We start from the raw sequence: 27,173 nt of genomic DNA, 5'->3' as shown, positions 1-27,173 counted from the left end.
TTCAAGAATTTTATAATATAACGCGACACAAGACATTATTCTATCGTTGTAGAGGGATTGCGCCGTAAGGTAATATGATTTCGGGAGGTAATAGTTTAATATTAGATTATAGGTCTTTCCAAACAAGACTTGAAAAAATATTTCGCTACAGAGCAATGGTATTCAATCTTCAGGAGAATACGGGTCACTTCATTGATTTGAAAATTTGTCGCGGATCACTTGAGTGATCTGGAAATATATGCCGGGCAGCTCGAGTGATCTAGAACTGTGCCGCGGTTAACATAAGTTTGTGGAACTGAACCGAGGGCAGCATAAATGCTCTGAATCTGTGCTGCAAGTCACTTATTGAGTGATCTATCTGTGAATATGCCGAAGGATCCTTAAGTGAGCTAGGAATGAGCAGCAAGTGACTTTTGTAGTGTGAAACTGCACCGTAGTTCGGCTAAATTTGCCGCGGATCTTGAATGATCAGCTACTTGAATGATCTGTAAATCTGTCGCGAGCTGTTTGAGTGATCTGGGACCGTGCCGCGAGTAACTTGAGTGACGTGGAACTGCACGACGGGCCGCTCAAGTGCTCTGTTAATATGCTGCAGGCCAGTTAAATGACGTGAAACTGCCCCGCGGATCTTTTAATAGTTTTGTAAATATGCTCGGGGTCCCCTTAAGAGAACTGGAACTGTGCCGCTGGTCACTCAAGTAATCTGCGAATATTCTGCAGGGCCTTTAAGTGGTTTGGAAAGGAGCGAGTGACATTTGTGATGTGAAACTATGTGTGTGTGCGCGCACCGTAGGTCACCTTAGTGATCAGTAAATGTACCGCTTACATTAATTTTTACAAAATTGGGTTTGAGTGACCGACGTAGTTGAACCCGAAATTGCAAAAGAACCACGGCTATACGCGTTTCGGAACTATATGAAGTTCCTTCATCAGTTGCAGAAAACAAGAAAGAATATAAAAAAAAACTCCTTATAGCGGGAGTTACTCGCTGCTGTAGACAAAATCGAGTAACTCTCTAATATCAACCCAAAACGTATTGCATTTCTATTAGGTTTGAGGTCATGGGACGCATCAGATGAATTCGAGGGCCACATTTAACCCGTGGGGCCGTGGGTTGAGCATGTAGTACGTTGTAGTCGAACATATCGTTATATCGATTATCGTTGTAGTGGGCGTTTCTCTAAATATACAAAGAGCTCTCTGCGTCCAGAGAAAAAGATAAGTTTACGATAAATTTCTCTACCGCAAGTTTATATAGAGTAAAAATTACGTGTTAGAATTATTTTTTATTCAATACTTTCCGATGATATCACATATGAATGCATGTAACAGTAAATGTGTATCCATCTTCTCTCCTGGACCATAAAAATAGTATTTACTCGCAACAAATTACGGGGAAATTGATAAATTATGGGGTTTTCATAACATGACATGAAAATATGTTTGCAGCAGAAGTGTCCGGAAAATGGAGGCGTCTTTTGATCACTTCGTCTATGGCTATTATTACGCCGAGGAGGGTTGATGGCGCAATTAGAGTAGGAGTTCCTTTTATCCTACTTATCCTTTCATTCCCGGAAATAACAAAAAAAACAGGATCAACCTCCCTCTTTACAAATACACGATCCCATCATCACTCACATTCTTGAGAGAGTCTCTCTCTCTCTCTCGAATGGTCTTCTGAACGTAATTCAAACGCGAGATTTTCAAATGGGGTAATCACATCCTACACAAGAATTATTAACTGCTTAGTGTCAATTCCCCATTTCTTACCGTTACAATATTTTTTTAATTCATAACAATTATGATGTTTCTATGATTCCATTGCAGTGCATACATCTTACGAATTAAAAATGACCGAATAACTTATCTCTAAGAAATTATCTGAGTGTCTTTTCTCTGAGAGTTATCGGAGATTATACAGGCAATATAGTAAAACTTGTGTCGAAGTTGAATACCTACGGCATGTCTGTCACAAGGGTGGGGCTGACAGGGCTCCAGCCTTGGGCTCAAGATGATTCTTGTCCTTTTTTGATTTTTCCATACTATAAATTCATTATGTAGAGGCTCGGGAAAAGTGTGGTTGTGGGTCCTCCAAAGATCCCAGCCTAAAAGCCCTGCTGCAGGATGTGGGAAGAAGAAGAACGGTAGAAGTTCTCAACCTTTTGCAGCCCGCGGTCCGATTGATTCCTTTTTTGTGAAAGGAAGCCCAATCATACACACGACTAATGGAAAATAAATGAGGAAAAATGAAACAGTGAATGTACGGCCCGGTTTGGCTAATGGAAACACTGACCTACGGTTCCGTTAAAATCTCTCCAGTTAAAGATGTGTCCAAGTTGTAGAAGTGCAATATTGTGGATACTTTGTGTTGTATCGGATTATGGTGAGTTCCATTCAAACCCATCCAATATAAGGGGATGACTAGAAAATAGAAGTTTCCAAAAATTCAAAGGTTTTCATTCACCAGGATGGGTACATTCAACCAAAATATTCCATTAATATACCAATCAATGATTCCATTCGTCTATTGATTTTCCTTGACTGTCCAGAGACAGCTAGCTCGCCAAGCTTAGCCAAGGAGATCGAAACTATTCCTCTCTTGTCCGTACCGAAAATACTTTCCAGATGTGGACGAAACGTCTATCGAATACGACTCAAGGTTTCGAATATTTTTTGTCACCCTATTTGTAACAACTGCATTTCAGGCATAAAAAGCAATAGGGCATTCTCTCGACATATGCAATCAAATAATAGCCACATTGTGTTTGCGAAAAAAGTCCCTACACTTGAAGTTTTTGATAGTAAACGGCACCGTAATCCTATCACACAGAATGTTTTGCATTTTCGTACGTGCTTACCTTGGGCACCTTTTATAACTTGGACATGCTTTAAATTGAATCGTAGGTGTCCAGCGTAGACAGGTCTTGAATGTATAAGTACACTAAAATTGGCCCTTCAGGTGAGCAAGTACGAAGAAATTATCTACATAATAGGATAGGAATACAGTAGATCCAACTTATAACGTTTCTTAAAAAACCGTCACAGAAAAATATTGTGAGCGGGAAAACGCTTTAAACGGGAAATCTTAATAAGAATTACTTTAAAGTTGAGACCACGAAAATTAGTGGTACGTAGCGGGAAAACGTTATAAGTGGGAACGTTATAAGCAGGATCGACTGTACTTACATTGCATCATATCTATAAGGGGTATTCTGGATCGGAAAGTAGCCTTTAAGAGCACTCATTTATAAAGACGACCCCCTCCACAGAGAGGTATTTTCCGTATAATGAAATTCATATTTAAAACTCACTTTTTTTTTTAAGTAACCTTAATTCTATTGAATGTGCTGAAAACAAACCAAACATTTTTTTTTAAGAATGCAAAACAGGTAATACAGTAAAAGTTCGTTATAACGGCAGTTTGCAATCACGAGAAAAATCGTCGTTATAACGGACTTTTGCAGACGGTTGTGCGAAATTGCTACTTTATCTGCGTTAGAACGTCTTTAGAATCACTCCGATCTAATATTAGACAAATTAACACAGAATTTCGTTATTAAAGTGATTAAATCAACCAACTGAGGAATTAAAATTCTCAATTATCATATCACTCCTTATTTCCATGGCTCCATGGTTTTAGTGACATTCCCCCACTAATCGGAAAGTGTTTTTAGCACGATTTTTTTCCGTCACTCGGATACGACTTTGAACATCTGGTCACGTGGTCCCTTATTCAACGATGAGTAGACTCCCTTTGTCATTTTCTCAGCCACCTCGTTGGGCATTTTGCCTGTTGTGATCTTGTATTTGTATTATTGAGAGAGATCCAGAAATCAACGCACACCATGCGCACAGTGGGGAAGCCAAAAAATAGGAAGGGGTTAAAAAGTGTGACTTTTCTGTGTGTCCATGCTTTATTACAACTGCATCAGTGGGATTTTCACGATTTTTGCCATGAAGAGTCATCCCGTTCGATTCTTGAAAAGAGAGACGTAAAAACGGATATTTTTGAGTTGGAGATGAGTTTGAAACTGATTTTTTGACGTGAAATGCTTCCTAATTTTAAACTCGCTATAACAGAATATTTTTTGTATCTTCAACATTAGCTATTTGGTAACTAGCAAATCACTCGTTATAGCGGGATTCTCGTTATAATCCGTGTAGGCCGACTCGTTACATTTTCACTGTACATATAAATGAAGAGAGTTCCTTTGCTCGGAACTATTTTCTCATCATCATACCAGCCCTGAAAGCTTCCATTCTTTTATCATTTTAGGTTATTTTACGTTGCATTGAATTACGTGGATGTGTGTGTGTGCAGCAGAAGACAGAACATTGCATTGTTGAAATGTGGAACATACCACTAACATTGTTTGATTTATGAAACTCATTACTGAGAGTTCCATCTCTAAATATGATTAGTTTGAGGGTTTAAACCAAATTAATTTTGATAATCAAAACGAAATGATATAAAAATATAAACCAAAAGAGCGTAACTTGATAATACTTATTGCATCAAATAAAAATTTCACATGGAAAAATCACTAGATTGTATGTAAGTCTGTAAAAATGGAGACGATTGTTATACGTTTTCAGGTTATAACGACGTTCATGTCATAAATTCGGATATTATGTGATAAAACAAAAAAAAAATTAGTACAAAATTTCTTCGATAAGTAACACTTTTCCGAAAGAAACACGGATATGAAAGCTAAAAATTTTACAGTAATTTTAAGATAAACGGCAAAGATGTATATTCCGTACTATGAAAATGGCATTTGTGCTTATCACTAGACCCCGGAAGTTCATGCAAAATCCTTATTTTTTGTAAAAATGTATTTTTGAATTTTTTTGCATGGGGGGAGGGGGTGATATCAACTTAACTCGGCTATAATGCATTTTTCATAAACTAACTTCTCAAGAAAATATGGTTTTCCTGGGGTATATCGTATTTTTGTGGACCTGGTGGAACCCTTTGCGGCCGAATTCAGCCCGCAGGCAGGAGGTTGATCGCCCTTGTGCTACACTATATAGTAATGAGAGTAACTTATTAACAATTTTTATGTATAAAATGCAACCGTGTCTTGGACAGATTTTAACTTTAACTCGTTTTTTTTTAACTAATACCATTCTCACATTTCTTCCATCTGATCAAGACTCATGTTGAGAAATATCATGACGTAACACTCCCTTCAAAGCTGACGCGGATCCAGGACGATGTGTTGAGAGGGGCGAATTGTATAAGTTTTTGAATCATCCCGTGTTTTACGGGACAGACGGATTTTCCGATATCATTCGGCTCTTGTAAGTAGCGATCGTTCTTATCACGCCCCCCCCCCCGACCTAAATCTGTGCCTGAGTGAAGTCAGGTACCTTCAGCTGTGAACGAAGCTGAGACGAATATCTTCATTGGCGAATGGAGTGAAGGCAAGATTTTCAGCTGCGAATGAAGAAGAGACATATATTTAGCTACGGATGGAGTAGAGGCGGGCTTAATAAGATGCGAATGAAGCCGAGGCAGATATCTTCAGCTGCGAATGGAGCAAAGACAGATATCTGTCTCAGCTCCATATCTGTCTCCTCCTGAAGATATCTGCCTCGGCTTCATTCGCATCTTAATAAGCCCGCCTCTACTCCATCCGTAGCTAAATATATGTCTCTTCTTCATTCGCAGCTGAAAATCCTGCCTTCCCTCCATTCGCCAATGAAGATATTCGTCTCAGCTTCGTTCACAGCTGAAGGTACCTGACATTCACTTATGAAACTGAGACAGATATCTTCAGCTGTGAGTGGAGCAGAGACAGATATCTTCAGCTGCGAATGGAGCAAAGACAGATATCTTTAGCTGTGAGTGGAGCAGAGACGGATATCTTCAGTTGCGGATAGAGTGGAGGCGAGCATATTCAGATGCGATTGGAGCAAAGGCAAGGATCTTCGTGCTGCGAATCAAGCCGAGGCAGATATATATATATATATATGCTGCGAATGTAGCCGAGGCAGATATCTTCAGCTGCGGATGGAGTGGAGGAAGGGCGTATTCAAATGGAGCGAAGGCAGAGACATCTTCAGCTGTAAATGGAGTGTATTGGGTCATCCCGTATTTTGCAGGACAGAAAAAAAATAACCCCATATTATTCGGATCTTTAGATGGTTAATCGCCCCATCCCCCCCCCCAGGATCCGCACTCGCTTCAAAGACAGAGATTCCCCCCAAACAATCCACACTACACTGGTTGCCCCCGTAAAAAATCCCCATCCTGTATTGCTTTCCATGGAAAACATTTGAAAAAAATATATATACATATTTACCAGATCAATAATGGTGCTGTTAAAAAAAATATATATATATGAAAAATAATAATAAAATACTTGGAACGGAGATTTTCCAGTAGGGAAAAGAAGGGGGAAAAAACTGGGGGAAAGAGAGAAATCCCTCCGCTATTTATTTGCCGCGTAACGGAGAAGGAATAGCAAAATAATTTGTGGCATGATCTGAATAAATGTAAGGGGTGGGGGGTATGGGGTTAGAGAGGGAAAAAGAGAGGTATATACGAGATATCCATAAACTTCTCCCGTCTACGCCACTGCCGTAGTCTTTTTCTTCGGGCAAAGGCGGATGCTGTTGCGGCAAAAGATGCGGGAAAGCATTAGGTGGATGGGGGGAATAGGAGGATGAATCCGTAAAAAAAAAAAAAAGAGGATGAGATGCTTCCTCATTTTTCATAATCTCTTGACACACCCTAGGAAAGCGAAAAGAGATTTTTATACGTTTTTTTTTATTATCATTTTTTGCTCTCAATCTCTTTTTTTTCCTACCAGAGAAATTTTCTTTCCTATTTTTTTCATTTTTTTCTTTCATATCTTGACGTCAAAAAACCTAGAAATGGCTATTTCTCCTACGATACGTGGTGGGGATACTCGTGTAACGAAAAAGAGCCGACATTACAAACGAAACGGAGATTTTTCCGTTCTCCTTCAGGAAAAAAAAAGTGGGAAAAAAAAATGGAATGAGAAGGATTTGACCTCGGGATGAAAAATGAATCACTTCCGTATTTTTCCTGTAAAACACCGATTTTTTTTTTTTTTTCGTCCTGGACCGCATTTAGAGATATTTTTTTTTCTCTCTCTCCGGCTTATTTCCCATTTTCTCCCGTTTCCCGGACGATTTTTTTGATTTTTTTTTTATCTTGACCGCGAGATTGTTCTGATTCGTCTATTGTGTGATTAGTTAGTGGTTTTTTGACGTTTGGAGTGAGAAAAATCAGTTGGTTACACATACGGGTGTACGTACGTCAAGGGGGTGCTCAAACTTTAGGAGAGCGCGTACCACTTTTCGTTGGTGGGCGTTTCAAGTGATTTGTAAATCTACAGCGGGTCGCGCAAGTGAACTATATGTAAATATGCAACGGGTCACTTAAACGATCTGAGAATGTGCCGTGGGCCACTCAAGTCACGTGGAAACGTGCCACTTGAGTAATGTGGGAACCGCACCGCGGGGCGATTAAGCGCACGGGAACTGTGCCGCACGTCATTTGAGGGATCTGCAAATGTGCCACACATCACTTAAATGATCAAAAATGTGCCACGGGCCACTTGTTTGATCTTTAATTGTGCCGCGGCGAGACCCTGACGATAACCATTGTAACGATAATCGCCTACTATATAACGCCTAAATATTTCCATCAAGCTCTCATGAAATAATTGCACCTTCCAGCTGGCCACGGTCCGAGAAATTCGGACCCCACAGACATCCAATCTGGGCAAGACACATCCAATACAACTTTTTTCCTGCAACCGGTCAAACCTCAAACGCGTATCAACAAGTAGGGGCGCTGTGCCCCCCCCCCTTTCTTTGGGCTCTGTAAAGAAATAGAAAAAGAGTTCTGATCTCATTTTTCCCAAGAAAGTAAAAAATGTCCAGAAATCCCTGATATACAGTCGAATCCCTTTATAACGAAGTCCAAGTGACCGGAGAAATCACTTCGTTAAAACAAAATTTCGTTATAAAGGATTTCGAGATTTTTTTAATTGTTCCTAAGTAAACTTGGCTGGGGGAATTAGAAAAGCGTTCGTTGAAACAACATTTTCGCTATAACGGTATTCGTTAGAACGGGATTCGACTGTACTTTCAAGGTTGCCCATCAAACTTTTTCTGTTTTCTGGGCAGCAATTGAAGAAGGAAAATCATTTAGGGCCTCCCTCGAATGCAAACGATAGCTCATGAGGAAATTTCGAAGGCAAATTTACCACTCTAAAAAACGGGGGGGGGGGGCGTGATTGACGAGATATCTCGTCTTCTTGAAAGTCTTATTTCAGAAATGACAAGCCCAGATATTTTGTAAAACTGTTTTCTCAATGGACCATATTTCGATATGCTTCAGAATGGAAAGTGATAGCGCAGAAAAATTGTGTCGTTATATCCGAGGTAGTTGAATACCGTTGGCATAGAAAACGAGGCGTATTAATGTAGTTCTTGATGATAATTATGTGAGATCGCAGCTTATTGACGTTATAGCTCAGGGGTGCACAACTTCCTGCCGACGGACTAAATGCGACCCGCCTAGGTGTTCCGGTAGAAAAATATCAATACATTCCAGCGTATCGATACAAGCGATAAATATCTAAGCTGACCATATTTTCCTCTTAAAAAATACGGGAGAATGGGATCCATATCAGATATTGAAAGTTATCTCCATAAACATTGTCAAAGGAAAGTAAACTTGCCATTTATAGCCTAAAAAATTGCCGAAGCAAGTAAATTCGCCAATTATAAACAAAAAATTGTCAAAGGCAAGTAACGTTTCCAATTGTAGTCAAAAATATTTGTCAAAGCAAATAAAATTGTCAATTATAGCCGAAATGTGCAAGCACAGTTGCCAATTATAGCCGAAATGTGCAAGCACAGTTGCCAATTATAGCCGAAATGTGCAAGCACAGTTGCCAATTATAGCCGAAATGTGCAAGCACAGTTGCCAATTACAGCCAAAAAAAAATTGTGGAAAGCAAATAAAGTTGCTAATTATAGCCACCAAACTGTCAAGAGTTTGTATAGATGCCATCCCTGAAATTTCTGAAAAAATCCCCAATGACGAGAAATAGGCTACTTACTGTAAGTCGCAATGGATTCAAATATGATCCACCAAAGAAACATATGTTCGACAAATATGTGATATTTACATGAATATAGAAAATTATGATACAACCATAATATAATCTATATTTTATCAAAATTATCTTAATCTTGATTTAAGTACGGAATGAAGATTCTATCAAGGGTGAATACGGGAAAAACGGAACATACAAAAATCTTTAGATAGTCAAAATTTAGAGAATGCCCCTTAAAATACGGATGTTTTGGTCACTCATATGTTAACAAGTTTATGGCCCGGAAATGTGGCATACCTGTCTCTCGCCCGCGGACTGTAATGGATCTGAACACCTGGTTTAAAGGATTAACTGGAATTTTAGATTTTTATGATAGCCATAAAAATCCTGTAAATAATCTTGGTATTGATCGAAAAGCCTATACGATGCCGGTGAACGTTTGATATTTGAAAGTCACTGACTTATCAAACTACTGATCGTTTTCCTTACACTCAACTGAGCATTGATTCTCGTCTTGATACCACCCTACATTCATTTAAACACTGCTATGACGCACCTCCAGCGAACTAATGTAATATAAAAACTACCCCCCTCTTCCGATTATGAATTATGTTTCCTCTCTTTACTGATGATATAAACGTGTGTAAACATGCATGTCTCACGCGTGTAAAATGCTGCTGATATAGATATGACGTGATGCTGACGGGGGTAGGGGGGGGGGGTCGAATGAAGACCGGGCAAAACGTGGATGTACTGATAGGATTGTGGGAGGAACGGGAAAAAAAAAAGTTGGAATTGTAATTTGTGCCCGTAGTGTTTGGTATCCACTGGGACTGATAATACCATCGAATCCGACCCCGCTCCTCTTCTGAAGGAATAATACATATAAAGTGCTCGTGTGTTATATATATATATGTGAGAGAAACCCTATTCCCCTTTGGCGTTAGTGGTTTCGGTGGTACCCGGAACGTGGGAAATGGCACTCAGTCACGTGGACACGGGTGTTTTTCCGGGGTGTAAGTGGTGTTCTTGACAACGACTTCATCACCGGGTGATGACACCCTTTCCTCTTGTTTGGGTGGTGATGATTATTGATGGCTTCTGTGTGTGTGTGTGTGTGCTGCGCTCCGCCGCTTTTCGTACCGTGTTTACGATTGTGTAGGTGACACGTGACTGTACATGCGACTTCTGGAACGATCAACAACGTTTTATCACTATCGTTTCGTTTATAATTTAATACAAGTAATGAAAGATACTCGTTTTGTGAATATGAGCGCAATATTTAAAAATCTCGAAACGACCGGGAAAAACAATCTCGAATTTGTTTCTATGTGTGTAGATGTTTTTAGTTTTTAGACGTTATATGCAATTCAGAAAATTAGTAGCTGTAGTAAAATTCTGCAGCTGAATACTATCGAGGTTAACACAATTACGTATGTATATTACTCTTAGATCCTGATCGCAGGGATTTCAGCCGTAGTGCACTGATTGCTGTACAAGATCCAGGTTAGTGTGTGTTATTACCTAAAATACTCTATCTACGTGTGTTTTTTTTTCTTATTTCAGAAGATCAATTAAGAAAACAAATCGATTGTCTTCAAGAAAACATTTATTGAACATTGGATGCAATACTTCCAAAAGAAAACGATTCCATTGCAGTAACTTTAGAAGAAAAACAGACTATCCCTAAACAAGTTGAAAAGATTTTATTATTTCGTGAACTTCCAGTCTCGGTTCTTCAAAAGTCACCATCTTAATATTCTAGATCAGCGTTTCTAAACTTTTCTGAACCCAAGGACCACGTGAAATATGACGAAACAATGTCCGAAACAGTTCGACGGACAACTTGTGTCTCGTATTATGGGATATTCCTGCACTTTTAGTTGTTCCGAATTGTTTTATTCATTTGTCCCGCTTACTTAAATCTGCAGTGTTAAACTAAAATCGTTAATAAACGGCGTTTCCATAACTTATTATGATTATTATAGCAGTAAATACAAATATTTATCTTACATATTTGTCAGCTTCAACGTTTATCCTCAATTTTTCGGTGATTTTAACTTCAATATGGGATTTTGTAGACTGATGGCAACGTTTTTGATTTCAATTGGTGATGTCCCATATTTTACCGTATTTAATTAAGGTCCCAGTTCCTCTTAATTTTCCTGATGAAATATGGATATCTAGTCGTTTGAATGTTTTTTTTTCGTCAAATAAATTTTTGTTTACTGCGATTTGTATAGCAGCACTTTATTTCCTCCAACCCTCACTAATTTTTGCAGAAATTAGCGAACTTCCGTAAATTACATCTTTTGACTACAATTAGTGATATCCCGTGTTTAGAATCGCAATTTCTCACATTTTCCTTGATGATATAACCTATATATGAAGGTACAATTTTTGTTTGAACTCATATGGATATTATTAATATCTATTATAATAGATGGATAATTTTTAATTCAGTTAGAATCAAACTATCACGTCCGCCTGCGGACCACCTATGTCATCGTAGAAAAATTCCGACTGTTTGGATGGCTAAAAAAAAACCAAGAACCAATAATTCCCGCGATCTTCTATACCGAAGTCGTCGGCAGTGTTGCCAGCAATTAAAATATTTTCCAACTAGATTCATCATGAAGAACAACTTGAAAAACCTGGCTTAAATAACCAAGATTAATATTAGTCATTATTTGGATGACCATACGTCCAGTATTTCCGGGGCATTTCCGTGGTATTTTTACGTAATTTAATATTAGACTAATATACACAGGTAAATTTTTGAAAAAGACGAAAAAAAAACTAACAACTAGATGGGTATTTTTTCCAACTTAATCGTCGAAAGAAAGGCCAGAACAAGTTGAAAAATAACAAAGTTGGCAACACTGCTCGTCGGTTAGGGACCGTGGACATTTGATCTGCGGAATAAAAGCATTGTTTTTTCCTTTCCAATTATTATTTTGCATAAAATATTGAAAGCATTCCCACAGGCAAGGCCGGAACTAGAGGGGGGGGGGTCAACTTCCTCGGGCGACACAATTTAGGAGGCGGCAGTTTTAGGTCAGAATTAGCTATCACCATTATAGAATTGCCGAATTTTAAAGGTTGTGGGGGTGGCAAAACAATGTTTGTCCGGGTGGCAAAAATCCTAGTTACGGCCTTGCCCACAGGTGACCATCACTGTCCACATAATTTTGACTCCACATCTCAGTTAACACACAGATGATTTCCCTGTGCAATTAACACTCGTCATGTAACATCACTTTTTTTAAATGAAAAACAAAGAAATACGTCTATTAAAAATAGTACCTAAAATCTGAAGGACTATTGGAGGATTTTCACTCCTCAACCAAATTGGAGAAATGAAATAGAATTTTAAAATTTTAATGCGTGAATCACGCATCTAGATGCATATTGGCGAATGTTGCCTCACACCCTGTATATTTCAGAAGTATTCAAAATTTGTTTCGGCTCCGTAAAACAGCCTCGTGACGGCCAAAGGTCCCGCGAGAGCTTTTACGATGAAAAAGCGCTTTCCAAAGGAAAATGAATTCCCTCGGTTCCTTGCTTAAATCTACAGACTATACGGGGTGCATAGGTAACAGCACGCATGACATTCTACTGGCAAACCTTTGTTCTTAAAGGCATACTTCCAAGAAAATAACAGACTCGTAACATTGCAGAACAATATTATAAAATGACACTCGCAGCTAACTTAAACGTATCACAAGAATTCGATTACTTGTTTTTCCAATGAACATTCTGATTTTCCCCGAGACCACCCCATTGGCCACCTGTGGCTCCACGATATTCATGGGGGCGGGGGGATTCAGAAATACGTGTGAAAATCAAGTGGAAGAAGAGTCATCAAAGGTGGTTAATAAGGGCCACCGAGATAGGCGAAAAACATTTTAATGTAAAGAAAAAACTTTTACAGGTGAAATAAGGTAGGAATAAGTGCGATTTTTTTTTTCTTCGTTAGAGGGGTGTATGAGTATATAAAAATTTCTGCTTTGAGTCCTATTTCTGCTACAGAGTCCTAAAGGGGTCTATTGACGGACCATTTTTGAAAATAGCGGGAAGTTTCTAGATCTTTATTGATGTACTCGTAAAATTTAATGTTTAATGAAAAACAGGTTGATAATACCTGCAGTAATAACCACTTGTTGTGAATTGCGAGGTTGACATCATGCTTTCTATTACATCCATCTAAACCATATTCAACTTTAGAGATAACTAATAGATAAATAAATCTCTAAAGACGAAAATACACATTATCTCATTCCTATGCATCACATTAAATGATTTCCTCTACCAATTTTAATTTTCATCTTGTGCTCATCTCAGGCGTCTCCATCTCAATTTATCTCAAGGTACTGGATACTCCTCTTAAAGTTCTAATTAAAAGCCTTCCAATGATTATAATAATAATATTAATGAACAAAAAAAATGCTTATATTATAAAAAGGGTTTTTTTTTTGTTAAGGGCAGGTGAAGCCTTAAGGGCCCCAATGGTAAGAGCGCAATGCACACACACACATACGCAGAATAAATAATTTTCATCTTATCGTTCGGAATGTACTAATAATGAATTATTTTTTTTTTTTTTTATCCCATTTAATAACGTCGAATATATACCTGGAAAAAAAAAAATCGGGAAATTCCCTGAATACGAAATGAAGCAAAAAAAATAGGGGAAAAAAAATTCCAAAGCGAGGGGAAAAAGAAAAATTGAAAAAAAAAAAAATTCTTAAAAAATATTACGAAAAAAATCACTTCATCGTAAGAGTTTTGTGAAGTAGAAAATCGTAAGTAAAGAGTAAAGAGAGAGAGAGAAAAAAAAATAAATTACGAGGACATATTAATTACTTAAATTAATATGCACAGAAAATTGATTCGCAGAGAGGATCATCATCATCATCACCACCGCGGAGAAAGGGGGAAAAAATTCGAAAAAAATGGCAAAAATATGTTTTTAATAATTAATAGAAAAAAAATGTATGCACGGGTATATTAATGGGATATCTTATTATTATATCGTTAATTAATAATTCTTTTAGTTTGTTATAGTATTATAATTTTTTATACCCTCAGGGGGGTTGATGATCTAATTGATTATATTTCCTGTAGATGCCTGTGTGGGTTATGATTCGGTTATTATTGTTTTTTTTTTTTTTAGGAATGAAAATTATTATTAGTACTGAGTAATTATTGAATACGATTTTTATCGCAGTTATTGAGTTTGGATTTAGATATATAAATACGACTTTATGGGATATGACGGAAAGGTTGTGAGAATGATATGACGGAAATTATGATGTGTGTATTTTTAATCATTATGATCTTCAGGTTATAGTTTTTAATGATAATTAGATTTATAATTTTATTTAACAAATATCGTATTTTATTAAATGATTAATATATTTCGTGATGTTCATATTTTATTAATTTAAATTACGTTAAATTAATGAAAGTTATTAAATTAAATATGTTATTTTAAATTTCGTGTTGTAAATGATGAATATGGGGTATTTTTTTCGTATGATTCAAACTATGATTTCATAGTATTACAGTTAAATTTTCCAAAGTAATGATCAAGTGTGTGTGTGGGTGTGTGTGTGTATGCATTTGAGAGGTACGTCGTTACAAGTATGGAAAATTAAGGTTTGAATAGGATAACTAGTGATAATTATAATTATATCTCATGATTTTGCAGCGAAAATAATACCAGTAGGCCTAATTCTTGAAATAATATTCATTATGTCCTGTTCGTGTCCGTTGTAGGGAACCCTTAATGCTGAGATACATGTTCCCAGAAATTACTTGAAAAATACCTAGGGTCTAAGAATCATCTTGAAAATATCCACGGTCTAGGAATCATCTGCAAAATACCCAAAGTCTAGAAATCACCTGGAAAATGTTTATGGTCTATGGTTTTTTTAAAGGAGCTCCCAGTAAATTACTCATGGTCAAGGAATCACTTGAAAAATATTCGTGGTCTAGGAATCACTTGAAAAATATTCGTGGTCTAGGAATCAACTGAAAATATCCAGGGTTCAAGAATCACCTGAAAAATAAATAGGTCTGTGCATCACATGGAAAATACTCACGGTCTAGGAATCCATAAAAATCCATGGGAAATACCCATGGCCTAAGAATCACCTGGAAAATATTCAGGGTCTAGAAATCACCTGGAAAATATCTATTGTCTGGGAATCCATGAAAACTAATGGGAAATACGCATGGTCTGAAAATCACCTGGAAAACATCCAGGATCTAAGAATCGCATGGGAAAATGCAATGGCTTGAGACCCATTTAAATGATATCCATTTATAATATTACAATAAATATTTGCCTTGATATTTATCAATCACCATATTCTACGGAGCCCCCGGAGATGTCTCAGGGAACTCCGAAGGAGAAACTCTAGTCTAGCGATCTAAAAATAAAATATTTCACAATACAAAAAATTAAATAAATAATACTTATGTACATTCCGGAGATATTTCTCATCCTTACGTCGTTGATATCGAAAGTACATAAGAAGTGAATCGAAATACCCTTTTATATATATATATGCGTTTGGACATTTTTCCTCTCTCTACACCAACCCTATCCACATCATCTTTAACAGTCTTTACAGAAGGGGGAGGGGGGAGAAGAGAAGACCCTAGGGCTCAATTGATGACCATCGGCGATTGTGTAGGGGTGGCCAGAGTGAATCTCTGTCCAAATGGTCAAGCATCAATCTCTGCAGGTTCTTCTTCTCCTCCCCAACCTACGTACATACACTCTTCTCTCCGTTCAAAGAGGTCAACAATCAAACGGATTGCTGACGGCACTTTTGGCTCAGTGTCCCTTCTCTATCTCTATCTCTCTCTTTGACTCCTAGAGAGAGAGAGAGAGAGAGAGAGATGAGGAGAGATTCCAATGTTTGTGGAGCATCAGAGAGAGGAGAAAGGGAACAAGTCGTATATAGAGAAGCTAAAAATGATGATCTACCCGTTTGTCTAAACTCTAAAGGCTTTCTAACTTTTGGGCAGTTGCAGAAGAATAAGACAAGGATTTTATTCTGGTTTTATCCATGAAAAAAAAATTGATACAATCAAGCTGGGAAACTCGGTTATAATGACCTCGGCTATAACGTTAATAATTGAAGGTCCGGAATGATTTCCATAGAGATAATGCTCAACACTGATTTTGTTTTCTAATATATTCCAATGAATTTAGAATGATTTTGGGGCACTGATTTAGAATCTGACGTTGGTTTTGTCAGAATGTCTCTAATTTTCGAGATAATGTGGAAATTAAATTTCAATAGTAATAATTAAGCAGTATGCAAATCACATTGAAACTCAGCGTTGTAAATAAGTACAGTAAATCGAAGACATTTCAGTGGTTTTAGGATGATTTTGGGTGTTGATTTAGAATCTGGCATTGGTTTTGCCAGATTGGCTTTAGTTTTTGGGACAGTGTTAAAATTAAATTGCAATAGTGATACATAAGCAGCATACAAATCACATTTTGAAGTGTGCTTTATAAATAAATACACTAAATCATTGGCAAAACTATTTCTTTGATTATAGAGTCATTCTGGTGTGCTAATTCCGAATCTGGCATTGGTTTTGCCGAATTGACTATGTCGCACAGAAACGGAATTCGAAAAAAATCCTTAAATTGTAAAATTCATTAAATAGGAGTTCGTTATATCGGGGTCTCACTATTTTCATGTTTTTTTCAGTATTTATTCAAATTTCTCTACGAACGCTTGGGTATTATGCATAATTGCCGGTAAAAGTGTGATAAATTTACCATATTTAACTAATTATCTGTCACATTTACTATAACAGTTATATTGGGTTAGAATAACTTAGCCGTTATAACGAGCATCGACTGTTTATGTACATAAATCCAAGTTAGACTACGAGTAAAACATCACAAAAAAATTTTGAGATTCATTCTAATGTTCCATGAATAAAAATACGCTCTTACGTCATATTTATTTACGTGATGTGTACTGACCATGGCCGGTTACACAACAAAATAAAATTCCACAATCCTAAAGAATTCTCTCAACAAATAAGATATAAATACCTCTCTATTTAATACTCCTCATCCAATTCCAAGGAATAAAATAAATGCATTTCTATCTTGTAACAAATTTCAAATGCAATGGAAGAAAAAGAGTCTTAAAAGCAGAAAATAGTTGAGATGTAGGTAGACAGGAAAAATTCTTTAAGAAAAAAGCTACAGGAATAAAAATCTCTCTCTTTTTCTTAAAAAAATAAATAAATAAGAAAAGATAGAAAAATCTGCATTCCTTCATCCTCTTTTCCTTTTCCCCCCGGAATAATGGGAGTAAATGCATGTATACGTGAGTATATGCAGAGAGAAGAGAGCGAAAAATCTTCAATTAAGCATTTTTCCCATCGAAACTCGCTTCTCTTTTACCCAGAAAATTGTATATAACAACGTACCAACCTTTCGCTTTGTATCGGAAATAGTATCGATTTTTATGATGGGTGTTGCCATCAGGGCCTCTTTTATTTCCGACGGGGAGAGAGAGAGCTTGAGCTTTTTGTGTGGAATTTGATTATATATTAAATTTATTTTACTTATTCCGTTGGATTCTTTTAAGAAAAGCCCTTGTTTTTATTATCCTATGCGAAGACACTCTAAAAATTTCAAGAAAAATCCTAGGAATGTTGTCTGTTACAACTTTTTGAGGATATTCGTGATTTATGATTATTGGTGTATTATTTGGATTTTTTACTGTAGCAGCACACAATGATAATATTAATTATTTATCTGTGAAATATGATGTCACCATGATTGAATTACGAAATATTTTACTGACAATTTTCTACTTTATCGTTTTTGGAAATAGTATACGATAAAATTATGCTACGATTATTGCACATGATTAAGAATATAATTAGATAGGATTTTTTTTTTTTTTGTGATTCTGGTACATGAGACTGTGATGTCATGCAATGATTGCGGTAGTTTTTTATTGCTATGCTAACATACATTATAACTGTAATATTTTATTTCGAATTACTGTAGTTATGTATCTCAATTGAGGTATTGATTTGATTGCGCATCACATAACCTGTGGTATATCAGTATAATATAATGTTCATCATAATTTCTCTCTTGCTATAATTGCTGTAGGCAACATTAGTTGTAGTGTTGCTATGATTACTGTAGGCAACATTAGTTGTAGTGTTGCTATGATTACTGTAGGCAACATTAGTTGTAGTGTTGCTATGATTACTGTAGGCAACATTAGTTGTAGTGTTGCTATGATTACAGCAAGCAACATAGAGGTGCTATGATTAATTGCACTAGGCACTATTAGTTGTGGTATTGCTTTGATTAAATTGCAGTAGAAACATGATTGTGGTATTGCTGTGATTACGGTAAGCAGCATAGTTAATTTTGCTATGATTAGATAAGGCAACATAAATTTACGGTACTGCTATGATTACATATAACAACATGCTAACCTTCCGAGATTCCGCTTTGTATCAGAGACAGTATCGATTTTTATGATGGATGTTGCCATCAGGGCCTCTTTTATTTTCGACGGATAGATAGAAAGTGTTTGTGTGAAATTTGGTTATATATTGCATTTATTTTACATATTCTATTGGATTCTTGAAATATCTTATTATTTGTTATCCTATGCAAAGTTATTCTAAAAATCCCAAAACAATCTTAAGAACCTTGTCTAAGGTTTTATAGACGTATTGAAGATATTACACGTAATTAATTGTATTTAAAATCACTATGATTATTGGTATATTGCTTTGATTTTATTTTAATACACACAACAAATATTCATTATAAACTATGGTTCTGTTCAAGTGATTCATTGTTACGATTTCCTACTTTATCATCCATGAGAATCTTATACGATTTTAAATTACGCTATGATTATCAAGTGATAAAAATTATTATTTTATTTCATGTTATAAAGTCTTAGCGTTATAGGTTGTGGTGGTGGTGTGCTATGATTGAGGTACTCAATTAATCATTGGTATTAATTTTGCTTATAATTTAATAATATTAATAATTGCTATTAATCATCATAATTTCAATGTTCAACTTTGTGGTTAATGGCTCACTAATGCTGACTTCGCTATGATTATGCATCGTAACTGAGGTATTGTTTTGATTGTGCATCATAGCCTGTGGTAATTCTATAACTATTAATCATGATTGCTCTATTGCTAGCTCTATTGCTTACTGTAGGCAACATAGTTGTGGTGCTGCTATGATTACAGTAAGCAACGTAGAGGTGCTACGATAATGGTATTGCTTTGATTGAGCACAATACGCGCTATAGTTGTAGTATCGCTACGATTAATTACAGTAGGCATCGCATTTGTGGCACTGCGCTATGTGATTACATAACAACTTTTCGATATATCCAATTTGTATCGGAAATATTATCGATTCGGTATTGCTATCAGACCTCTTATTTTCGAGGAAGAAATAGAGAGAGAGAGAGCTTCGTGTGAAGCTCTCTTATTTTACTTATTCTGTTGAATTGTTTACAGCCCTTGTTTTTTTGTTTTTTTATTATTATCCTATGCATTGATGTTCTAAAAGTTCTAAGAAATATCTCCATAATTTTGTGTGCAGATTTTAGGCACATTTTTGAGGATATTATTATTAAATTATCGTATTGAAGAGAGAGAAATCTCTATGATTGCTTCACACGTTGCTTTGATTTTATTATAACAGCTCACAATGTAACAGTGTTAATTATTTATCTATAAAACATGATGACGTTATGACTGTATTACGAAATGTTTCATTGTTACGATTTTTTAATTTCATCGTTGTTGGGAAATTGTATACGTTTCTAAACAATGTCATATGATTATTGCGCATAATACTATAATATGGTTATGATTATTTTGTTACACGCTAAAGGTGTGTGTTACGATTATGTTACATGGGGAGACGGTGGTGTCATGCTGTTTGGAGTGTTTAAAAAACTTCTTTAGGGCAAACTTCTTTCTGTTCGCGGGCCAACATGATGGCCACATCAGTGGTGCAACTTCGGCGTATAAGCCGCTCCATTATTAATTGAATTAATTAGTTAGTTATTAAATTAATTTCGTCACTAGAAATAAGCAGTTTGTTAATCAAGAAATCTGCTGTTGGAACCGGTAGTTCAAAAATAATGATCACAAATTTAATTTTTTCACGGTAATTTTACCTTGTCGCGGGTCGCACAAAATCACTTCACGGGCCAGCTGTTGGACACCCCGATCTATATTGTTGTGGATTTGCTATAGTTATTTATATATAATTGCAATATATAAATTGTTACTGCTAAGATTGTACGTCATAGTTTATACATTGCTATGATTATAAAAGCTAACACAAAGTTGTGGCGTTATTATGATACATCATTGTGAATTTTTATAGCCATGATTATTGCTATATTTAAAGTACCTTCACGGTTCCTTCAAAATTGTTAGTTCCGGCTCCTCCATACCTGTAAAGGTGACCCAGATTAAGACCACCATTTTCCGGCAGAAATGGTCCGATAATGTCAAGTTTAGCTTCGAGGCCACATGAAATGGCTTCAGGGGCCACGGGTTGAGCATGTACGGCGTACATGATTAATATATAGACACTGCTAAAATTAACATGCGAGTACACATGGGGGTACTAATCCGTTTTTTGTGTGTGACTTGCTAGTTTGGGAATTTTCTACGATTATTCCAAAACTCTATGATATCAATAGTTTTTCGCAATCATAATATATTACTGTCATTATTTATCATAATTTTTGCTACGATTATCGTCCATAATCAGCTGCCGGAAATTACTCGCTACGATTATTATTATACGCAATTTTACTCGCAGCGAAGCACATGCTCGAATGAAATGATGCCGCGCTTAATTTGCGAGTAAAATAAAACGAAAAAGGAGTAGGAAACCATCGCAGAAAATTGCACTCGAAACACTCGATATTTTTGCCCACCGTGTAGAAATTATGCATTATGTCCGTGGTGGTGTGTTTTCCGTGGAAAAAATCAATAAATTCTTTCTTATTCTTGCGCTCACACAAAACCGTCCCATGATGCGCATGCCCCGTAATTGCGAGTTGATTATCCAATGGAAAAATGACTCTCCTTGACACCACTGGTGCTTATAATGTCTGCGGAGAATGAATGCCTTTTCAAGAGAAAAGAAGGGTTCGGGATGAACAGCTGACAAACTACCCAAGTAATTTCCATATGCAAACTGAGTGTTTGTGGCTGCAAACACAGACGCCGCAATATCTACTTGTTACGTTTAATGAAATCGGGGTTAAGATGCGTATATTATGTAGTTCTCTATCTCTCTCGGCTTCTCTTTTGTTCGATTTCTGATCGATAAGTGATCGTAGATCGCGGTTTATTGAAGTCGTCAGCAGTAAGCGTAGTTACACTAAATATGGTCAAACTCTGTTATAGCGTCGGTAATGAATCTTGCTTCTAACGCCAGTAAAACGTAACGACCCCGGATATAACGGCGCTTTTCCGTTGCATTTGCTTTCTGTTTAGTGATGTTTTTCCAAGCAGTTAGAACTCGGTACACATTGAGAGAGATCATCTCAGAACACGTGAACCGATTACCCATTTAAAAAGTCGTCTCTCGGCAGGTAGACAGACCTACAACACGATATTTTATGAAATGAAATTCAAGCATTTTTACCATCTTTACTTCGAAGTACGGAAAAACCGATGCCGGAACCAGGAACAACACAAAACAAGCAGAATTCTGACAACATAAATACGTAAGACGCCATACATACATTCAGACCACACTCATTCCGACATGTACCAATTCGTCTCTTATTCTATTGATACATAACGATAGAAAAAACAGTTCTATGTTTGGTGGTTCAACTTTATTATTGGTATGACCCGTATACGGGACATTCCTGTTTTATCCCTTAATTTTGCCCAACTTTTTTATAAAACTGTCCCGTTTTTTAGTGTGAAGCTTAATTTAATTCATAACCTTTTCGCGAAATAGATTTTACGTTTCTGTAGACTTACTGTATGAATTGCCAATATGTGTCCTGTATGTATTATATCCTAAATCATGGTGGGATAAAAATTCCGTATATAGTCTTTGATTGCATCTGATTATACAGTAAAATGTCTCTTTTACGGACACCGATGGGACAAAAACAATTCTCCCGTGAAAGGGAACGGGGTGCGTCCGTTAATCAGTTGTTTGAAATGCATGTTTTTATTATACACGGGGAAATTATTATTTGGCCGTAAAAGAGGGGTGTTCGTTAAGAAGGGTTTTACTGTATTTTTCATATCTGAATGGTCTTGAAAAACGTAACCTGGGTTAAAATTTCTTGGAGTTGGGCCTGTTGCTCTCTGTGGCGAGACTTTTTAACGGAAAAAAGATCAGCTTTTGCATTCGATCAGATTCAAAGTTGGGAACCACAGAAAATCAACTTCAGACGACAACCACTGTGGCGACGGTTGGTTTTGAACCCAAGCCCTCACGATGAGAATCCGTCATCTACAAATGACTAGAATATTTTCATGTTTTCATTTTTATTTTTCATGACTGCAATATAAGAGATATCGTGTTTGAGTCTGATGCTATCTTTCAGAATTTTCGGGAAAATTCATATTATTTTTTGTTTTTTTATACTATAAGTTCATTATATATCGGGCTCGTCAGACCAAAAGCCCACTAAAGATCACTGACCTTAGGCAAGGACCTTGAAAAATATATGAATAGGCGTGGATCCATGGGAGGGGGAGGGGGGGTGATCACCCTGATTACACCCTGCCAAGCGGAATGCGATAATTCTCGGAACTTCTAATGATGATATTGCAACAACAAATCCAACAACGAATTCAAGAAAACTTTACTAAAACACGCGTAAAACCGGGACATTTTACAGAAAACTCGGAATGGAGAAAAAAAAAACAGAACCAGGAAAATGGAACTATCACGGAAAATGCGGGACATATGGGCACATCCCACGCTGAGACTAATTTTTTTTTATCGATTTTTTAAGTCACCCATCCCAACAGCAAGCTCTAGCTACACCAGCCCTTGCCTAAGGTCTCTGGATGTAGCGGGAGGAGGGATCATGTGCATATCAAATGATATGTCTTTAATGAAACCATGAAGCCAGCCGAATCATCTTTACACACTCCGGACCGAGAGGAAAATCCAATCGACGAATTTTTTTTCTAATAATTATGAGCACATAAAGCGACAGCATAGTTCCATATCACACATAATTATCCCTGAAACATGATTAAAACGTTAAAAAAAAACATAAAAATATGGTAGATAATGATTAAAAAAGCGTATATATCTCAATGAAAATTTTTTTTTTCCAGCTCTCCATCACGATCGTGCATCGACACCAAACGCGTAATATTAGTCGTTTGTTGTTATCATTATCATTATTTATTATTATCTTTTATATTTTACTTTTTTCCCTCTTCGCTGCTAATGTCCACCGCCGCCGACTTCAAGAAGAAGTAACATAAGGACCATCAACAAGGTAATAAGCAAGACAAGGGCGGGTGTTGGTAGCGCAAGCAAAAAAAAAAAAAAAATGGAAACCCCTCAAGAAGGAAACCGAAGACTTCTGTAACTTCATTAAATCCATGGTGGAAAATATTTTTTTTTTACACACACACACGCACGTACAAAAAAAATGAGAAGTTGGGAGACAGAAAGGAAAACTTAAGGAGTAGTTAGCTGTTGTCAAGACAAGCGGAAAGAATGAAGAGGCCAGCCAGCGTGGCCGCAAGAAGAAGAGCGAGCCCACCGAAAAAAAATACACACGTATCAAGATGCGATAAAGCAGCAATGGTAAGGGGAAGGTGAATGGTTAAAAAGGAAGCGCCTTAAGACGAAGAAGGGTCCCCTTTGGATGATGATGCCCTCCTTGCCCAGCAACCGCCACCACCATCCCAGCTTGTTGACGCCGAATCTTTTACGGTCCTCTGATTCCATCACGTCACAATCTCTCCAAGGAATGTTCCACATAAGGGAGGATGGAGGAGATTTCTTACCACCGCCGGATCCTTCTTCTTCTTCTTTGCCGCCCGTGGAAACCCAATGGCTCATAGGAAAAAGTCCTAATGAATTATGGAGCACCCTCCCGAACCTGAGTCAGCGAATTTGCTTAACTTGGGATGGAAGTTACCCACCGCTTACCACCCGAGGGCTCTCTCGTGGGTCCTCTTCCCACTCGAAATTCTCTTGGAAGCCTCCTTCTCATCAAAAAAAAAAAAAAAAACTGTGGATATGTATCTTTTTTTATACATTTTTTCCCCCAGTTTTAGACATTTTTTTTTCCTCTTATAATATTATCTATAAACCTTTTCTGATTTTTTTATTTTGAGTTTTGATGCCGTTGGGTTACCTCAGGGTGGTGTTGATCATTCCTCGGCATTCTGTTGTGATGATCGCAGGTGTGCTTTTATCAGTTAGAATGTTTTGATCTTTTTATGGTCAAGTTTTGGCCGGCTATTTGAGAACCGAGTAGGTTGGAGAATTTCTGTCGGAGAGTATCGAAGTGAGTCAAAAGTTTTGCAATATATTATTCGCTTGTTTCATTCATCAAATTACATTGGACATTGAAGGACTGGGCACACCCCGCTTCCCATCCTGAAAGATGAGTGTATCCGGAAATTTATTAATTTATGTGAAAATAACACCGTTTTTTCATATATACAATAAGAAACGTGGAATGAATATTTCAATCATAGATCGGCCGCAATTAATCAGTCCGTAAATGTACCGTGGGGTTGTGTAGCTAATCACACAATAATCTTGTAATTCATCAAATTACAACAAAAGATGTCTTGTATTCAAAGAAAAACCATCGTAGTGATGTACGGTCTCAGGACTTTAATCTTTTTGATTGCCTTGATGGTAAGCGGAGATGAATTTTGAATGAAAATTCCGATTTTCCACTGTGGGGAATCGAACTACCAACCTCTCACTGCCAGGGCGAGTTCTCTACCATTAAATTACTGGGGTAAGACATTTTCTTCCCTTACGCTGAAAGATACTGCGTTAGTAGACAGCCTCATAACTCAGCAACAGCTCGTGACGGTATTAGTCCCCAAATTTAACAAACCCGTTCTGTATAGGGGAAGAAAATGTCTGTCCTCTGCAGCTAAATTGTAAAGCCCTCGACGGGACAGTGAGAGGTTGGTGGGACGATTCCACACGAAAAATTTGAGAAGTAGCTTTAAAAAATTTATCTTCGATGGTATCCAGGCAATATTGTACTTTGTATAATTGGGGAGAGGTTTATATCGTTATACGTTGCAATGTTTTTGATAGTTCTAGTATTCTACGCTGATGTGAGTTCTTGTCCTTCGAGACTGAAGAATTCCTACACCACAGCTTTTTAGCTTTTTACATCTACATTTTCGCCATACCAGTTAATTAATCGCAAAAAAATATTCCATATTATCCAAATAGATAGACACAGACTTATCTTGACGATATCAGATCGGTTATCGCAAACAAGTATTCGTGCTATTGAAATCGATAGCCACAGGCTTATCTTAAGGATATCAGATCGGTAATCATAAATAACTGTAGCTGTAGGTTCTGTCAAAATCGATAGCCACAGAATTATGTTATAAATATCAAATCGGTTATCGCAAACAAATGTAAAGACCTATTACGGCCCAATTCGAATTCTCCATGCTGCGGCTGTACCGTTCATCGCATCGAGGTCCATGTGAGCCCTGTCTGAGAAATTCACAATTTATGTTGTAGTGGTGAAATTTTCATTGCGGAGTGATAAGCTTCAGTCATATGGCAAACATGATGCAAACCGTGTCAGTACGTTTCGCAAAACTTTGCTCGTTTACCTGAATAAATCATTTTTTTTTTCTATTATGTTTCCTGATTCGTTCTTGTGATAGAAATCTGAAATGCTGTTGTGTTTTTTTCCACCCGACAGGCCACAGCGGAATCAATCAACTCGGAGGAGTTTACGTCAATGGCCGCCCGCTGCCGGACTCGACACGCCAGAAAATAGTAGAGCTTGCTCACAGTGGGGCCAGACCCTGCGACATCTCCCGTATCCTCCAAGTGTCCAACGGGTGTGTGTCCAAGATCCTGGGCCGTTACTACGAGACCGGTTCGATCAGGCCGAGGGCCATCGGTGGAAGCAAACCTCGGGTAGCGACTCCGGACGTTGTGGCCAAGATCGCCCAGTTCAAAAGAGAGTGTCCTTCCATATTTGCCTGGGAAATCAGGGACAGGTTATTATCTGAAGCCATATGCACAAACGACAGTGTTCCTAGCGTGAGTAAATTAAAATATATACATATTTCTCTACTTTTTTCATACTCGTGATCATGAACACAGCCATAAGCCATACTCGGTTGTAACGACATTTTGGTTATAACATCAATAATTCTCAATCCCGTCTGATTCCCATAGATAATAAAGATAAAGATCCTTGCTCATAAAGTCGATGGAAACGCGACGACCTCGGATATAGTGACACATTATTTGGCGCTTTCGCTTCCGTTTTTATGGCGTTTTCCCGAGAAATTTCTAGAATTACAGCTGATCACATTCAGGGAATGTTTGTATGTTATCCAATTAATACCAAACGATGAAAAAGATTCATCACATGTTTTGACGCTCTAACTAGCATATTGCTATAACCCATAAAGGATAAAATTTCAGCATTTTCCAGCAATAATGCTCTTCCCGAACCTTTTCTATAAAAATGCCTCGTTTTTCTCTGTTTTTGAACGATTCTTATTTTTTTTAATGTATATATATGATATATCGATATTATGTGATTAATATATATTATAGTGTTTAAAATAATTTGCATAATTTATAAACTATTATGCTCCATATGAATATGAATTTCATCACACATTTATATGTGCAATGTTCAACATTTAGGAACATATTTTTAATCACTGGAGACTTGCTGTGTATCACTTTATTTCCCGCCAAGGCTATTAATGAGCAATAATTGGCGATTTTGCTGTCAGTTTGCATTCTTTTCGGCGAGAATT

General features: G+C 37.1%; 1 protein-coding gene across 4 annotated transcripts in view; it reads left to right on the top strand.

Moving 5' to 3' along the window:
- The window catches only part of LOC149084458 (paired box protein Pax-6-like), a 134,295-nt gene that overhangs the window by 56,623 nt on the left and 50,499 nt on the right, over positions 1-27,173 (top strand). For 3 of the 4 annotated variants that reach the window (XM_089234865.1, XM_089234866.1, XM_089234863.1), the window contains exons 3-4: positions 10,557-10,610; positions 26,093-26,439. In XM_089234865.1, the coding sequence (XP_089090991.1) occupies positions 10,557-10,610; positions 26,093-26,439 (401 nt within the window). The remainder of the gene's footprint in view (positions 1-10,556; positions 10,611-26,092; positions 26,440-27,173) is intronic. The other variant, XM_089234867.1, reaches the window with a different exon arrangement.

The sequence above is a fragment of the Pholcus phalangioides genome, unplaced genomic scaffold (assembly GCF_987345545.1).
Source record: "Pholcus phalangioides strain wild (caught in Gottingen) unplaced genomic scaffold, Ppha-v1.0 ptg000008l_1, whole genome shotgun sequence".
NCBI lineage: Eukaryota > Metazoa > Arthropoda > Arachnida > Araneae > Pholcidae > Pholcus > Pholcus phalangioides.
This window is presented reverse-complemented; position numbering and strand designations above follow the sequence as displayed.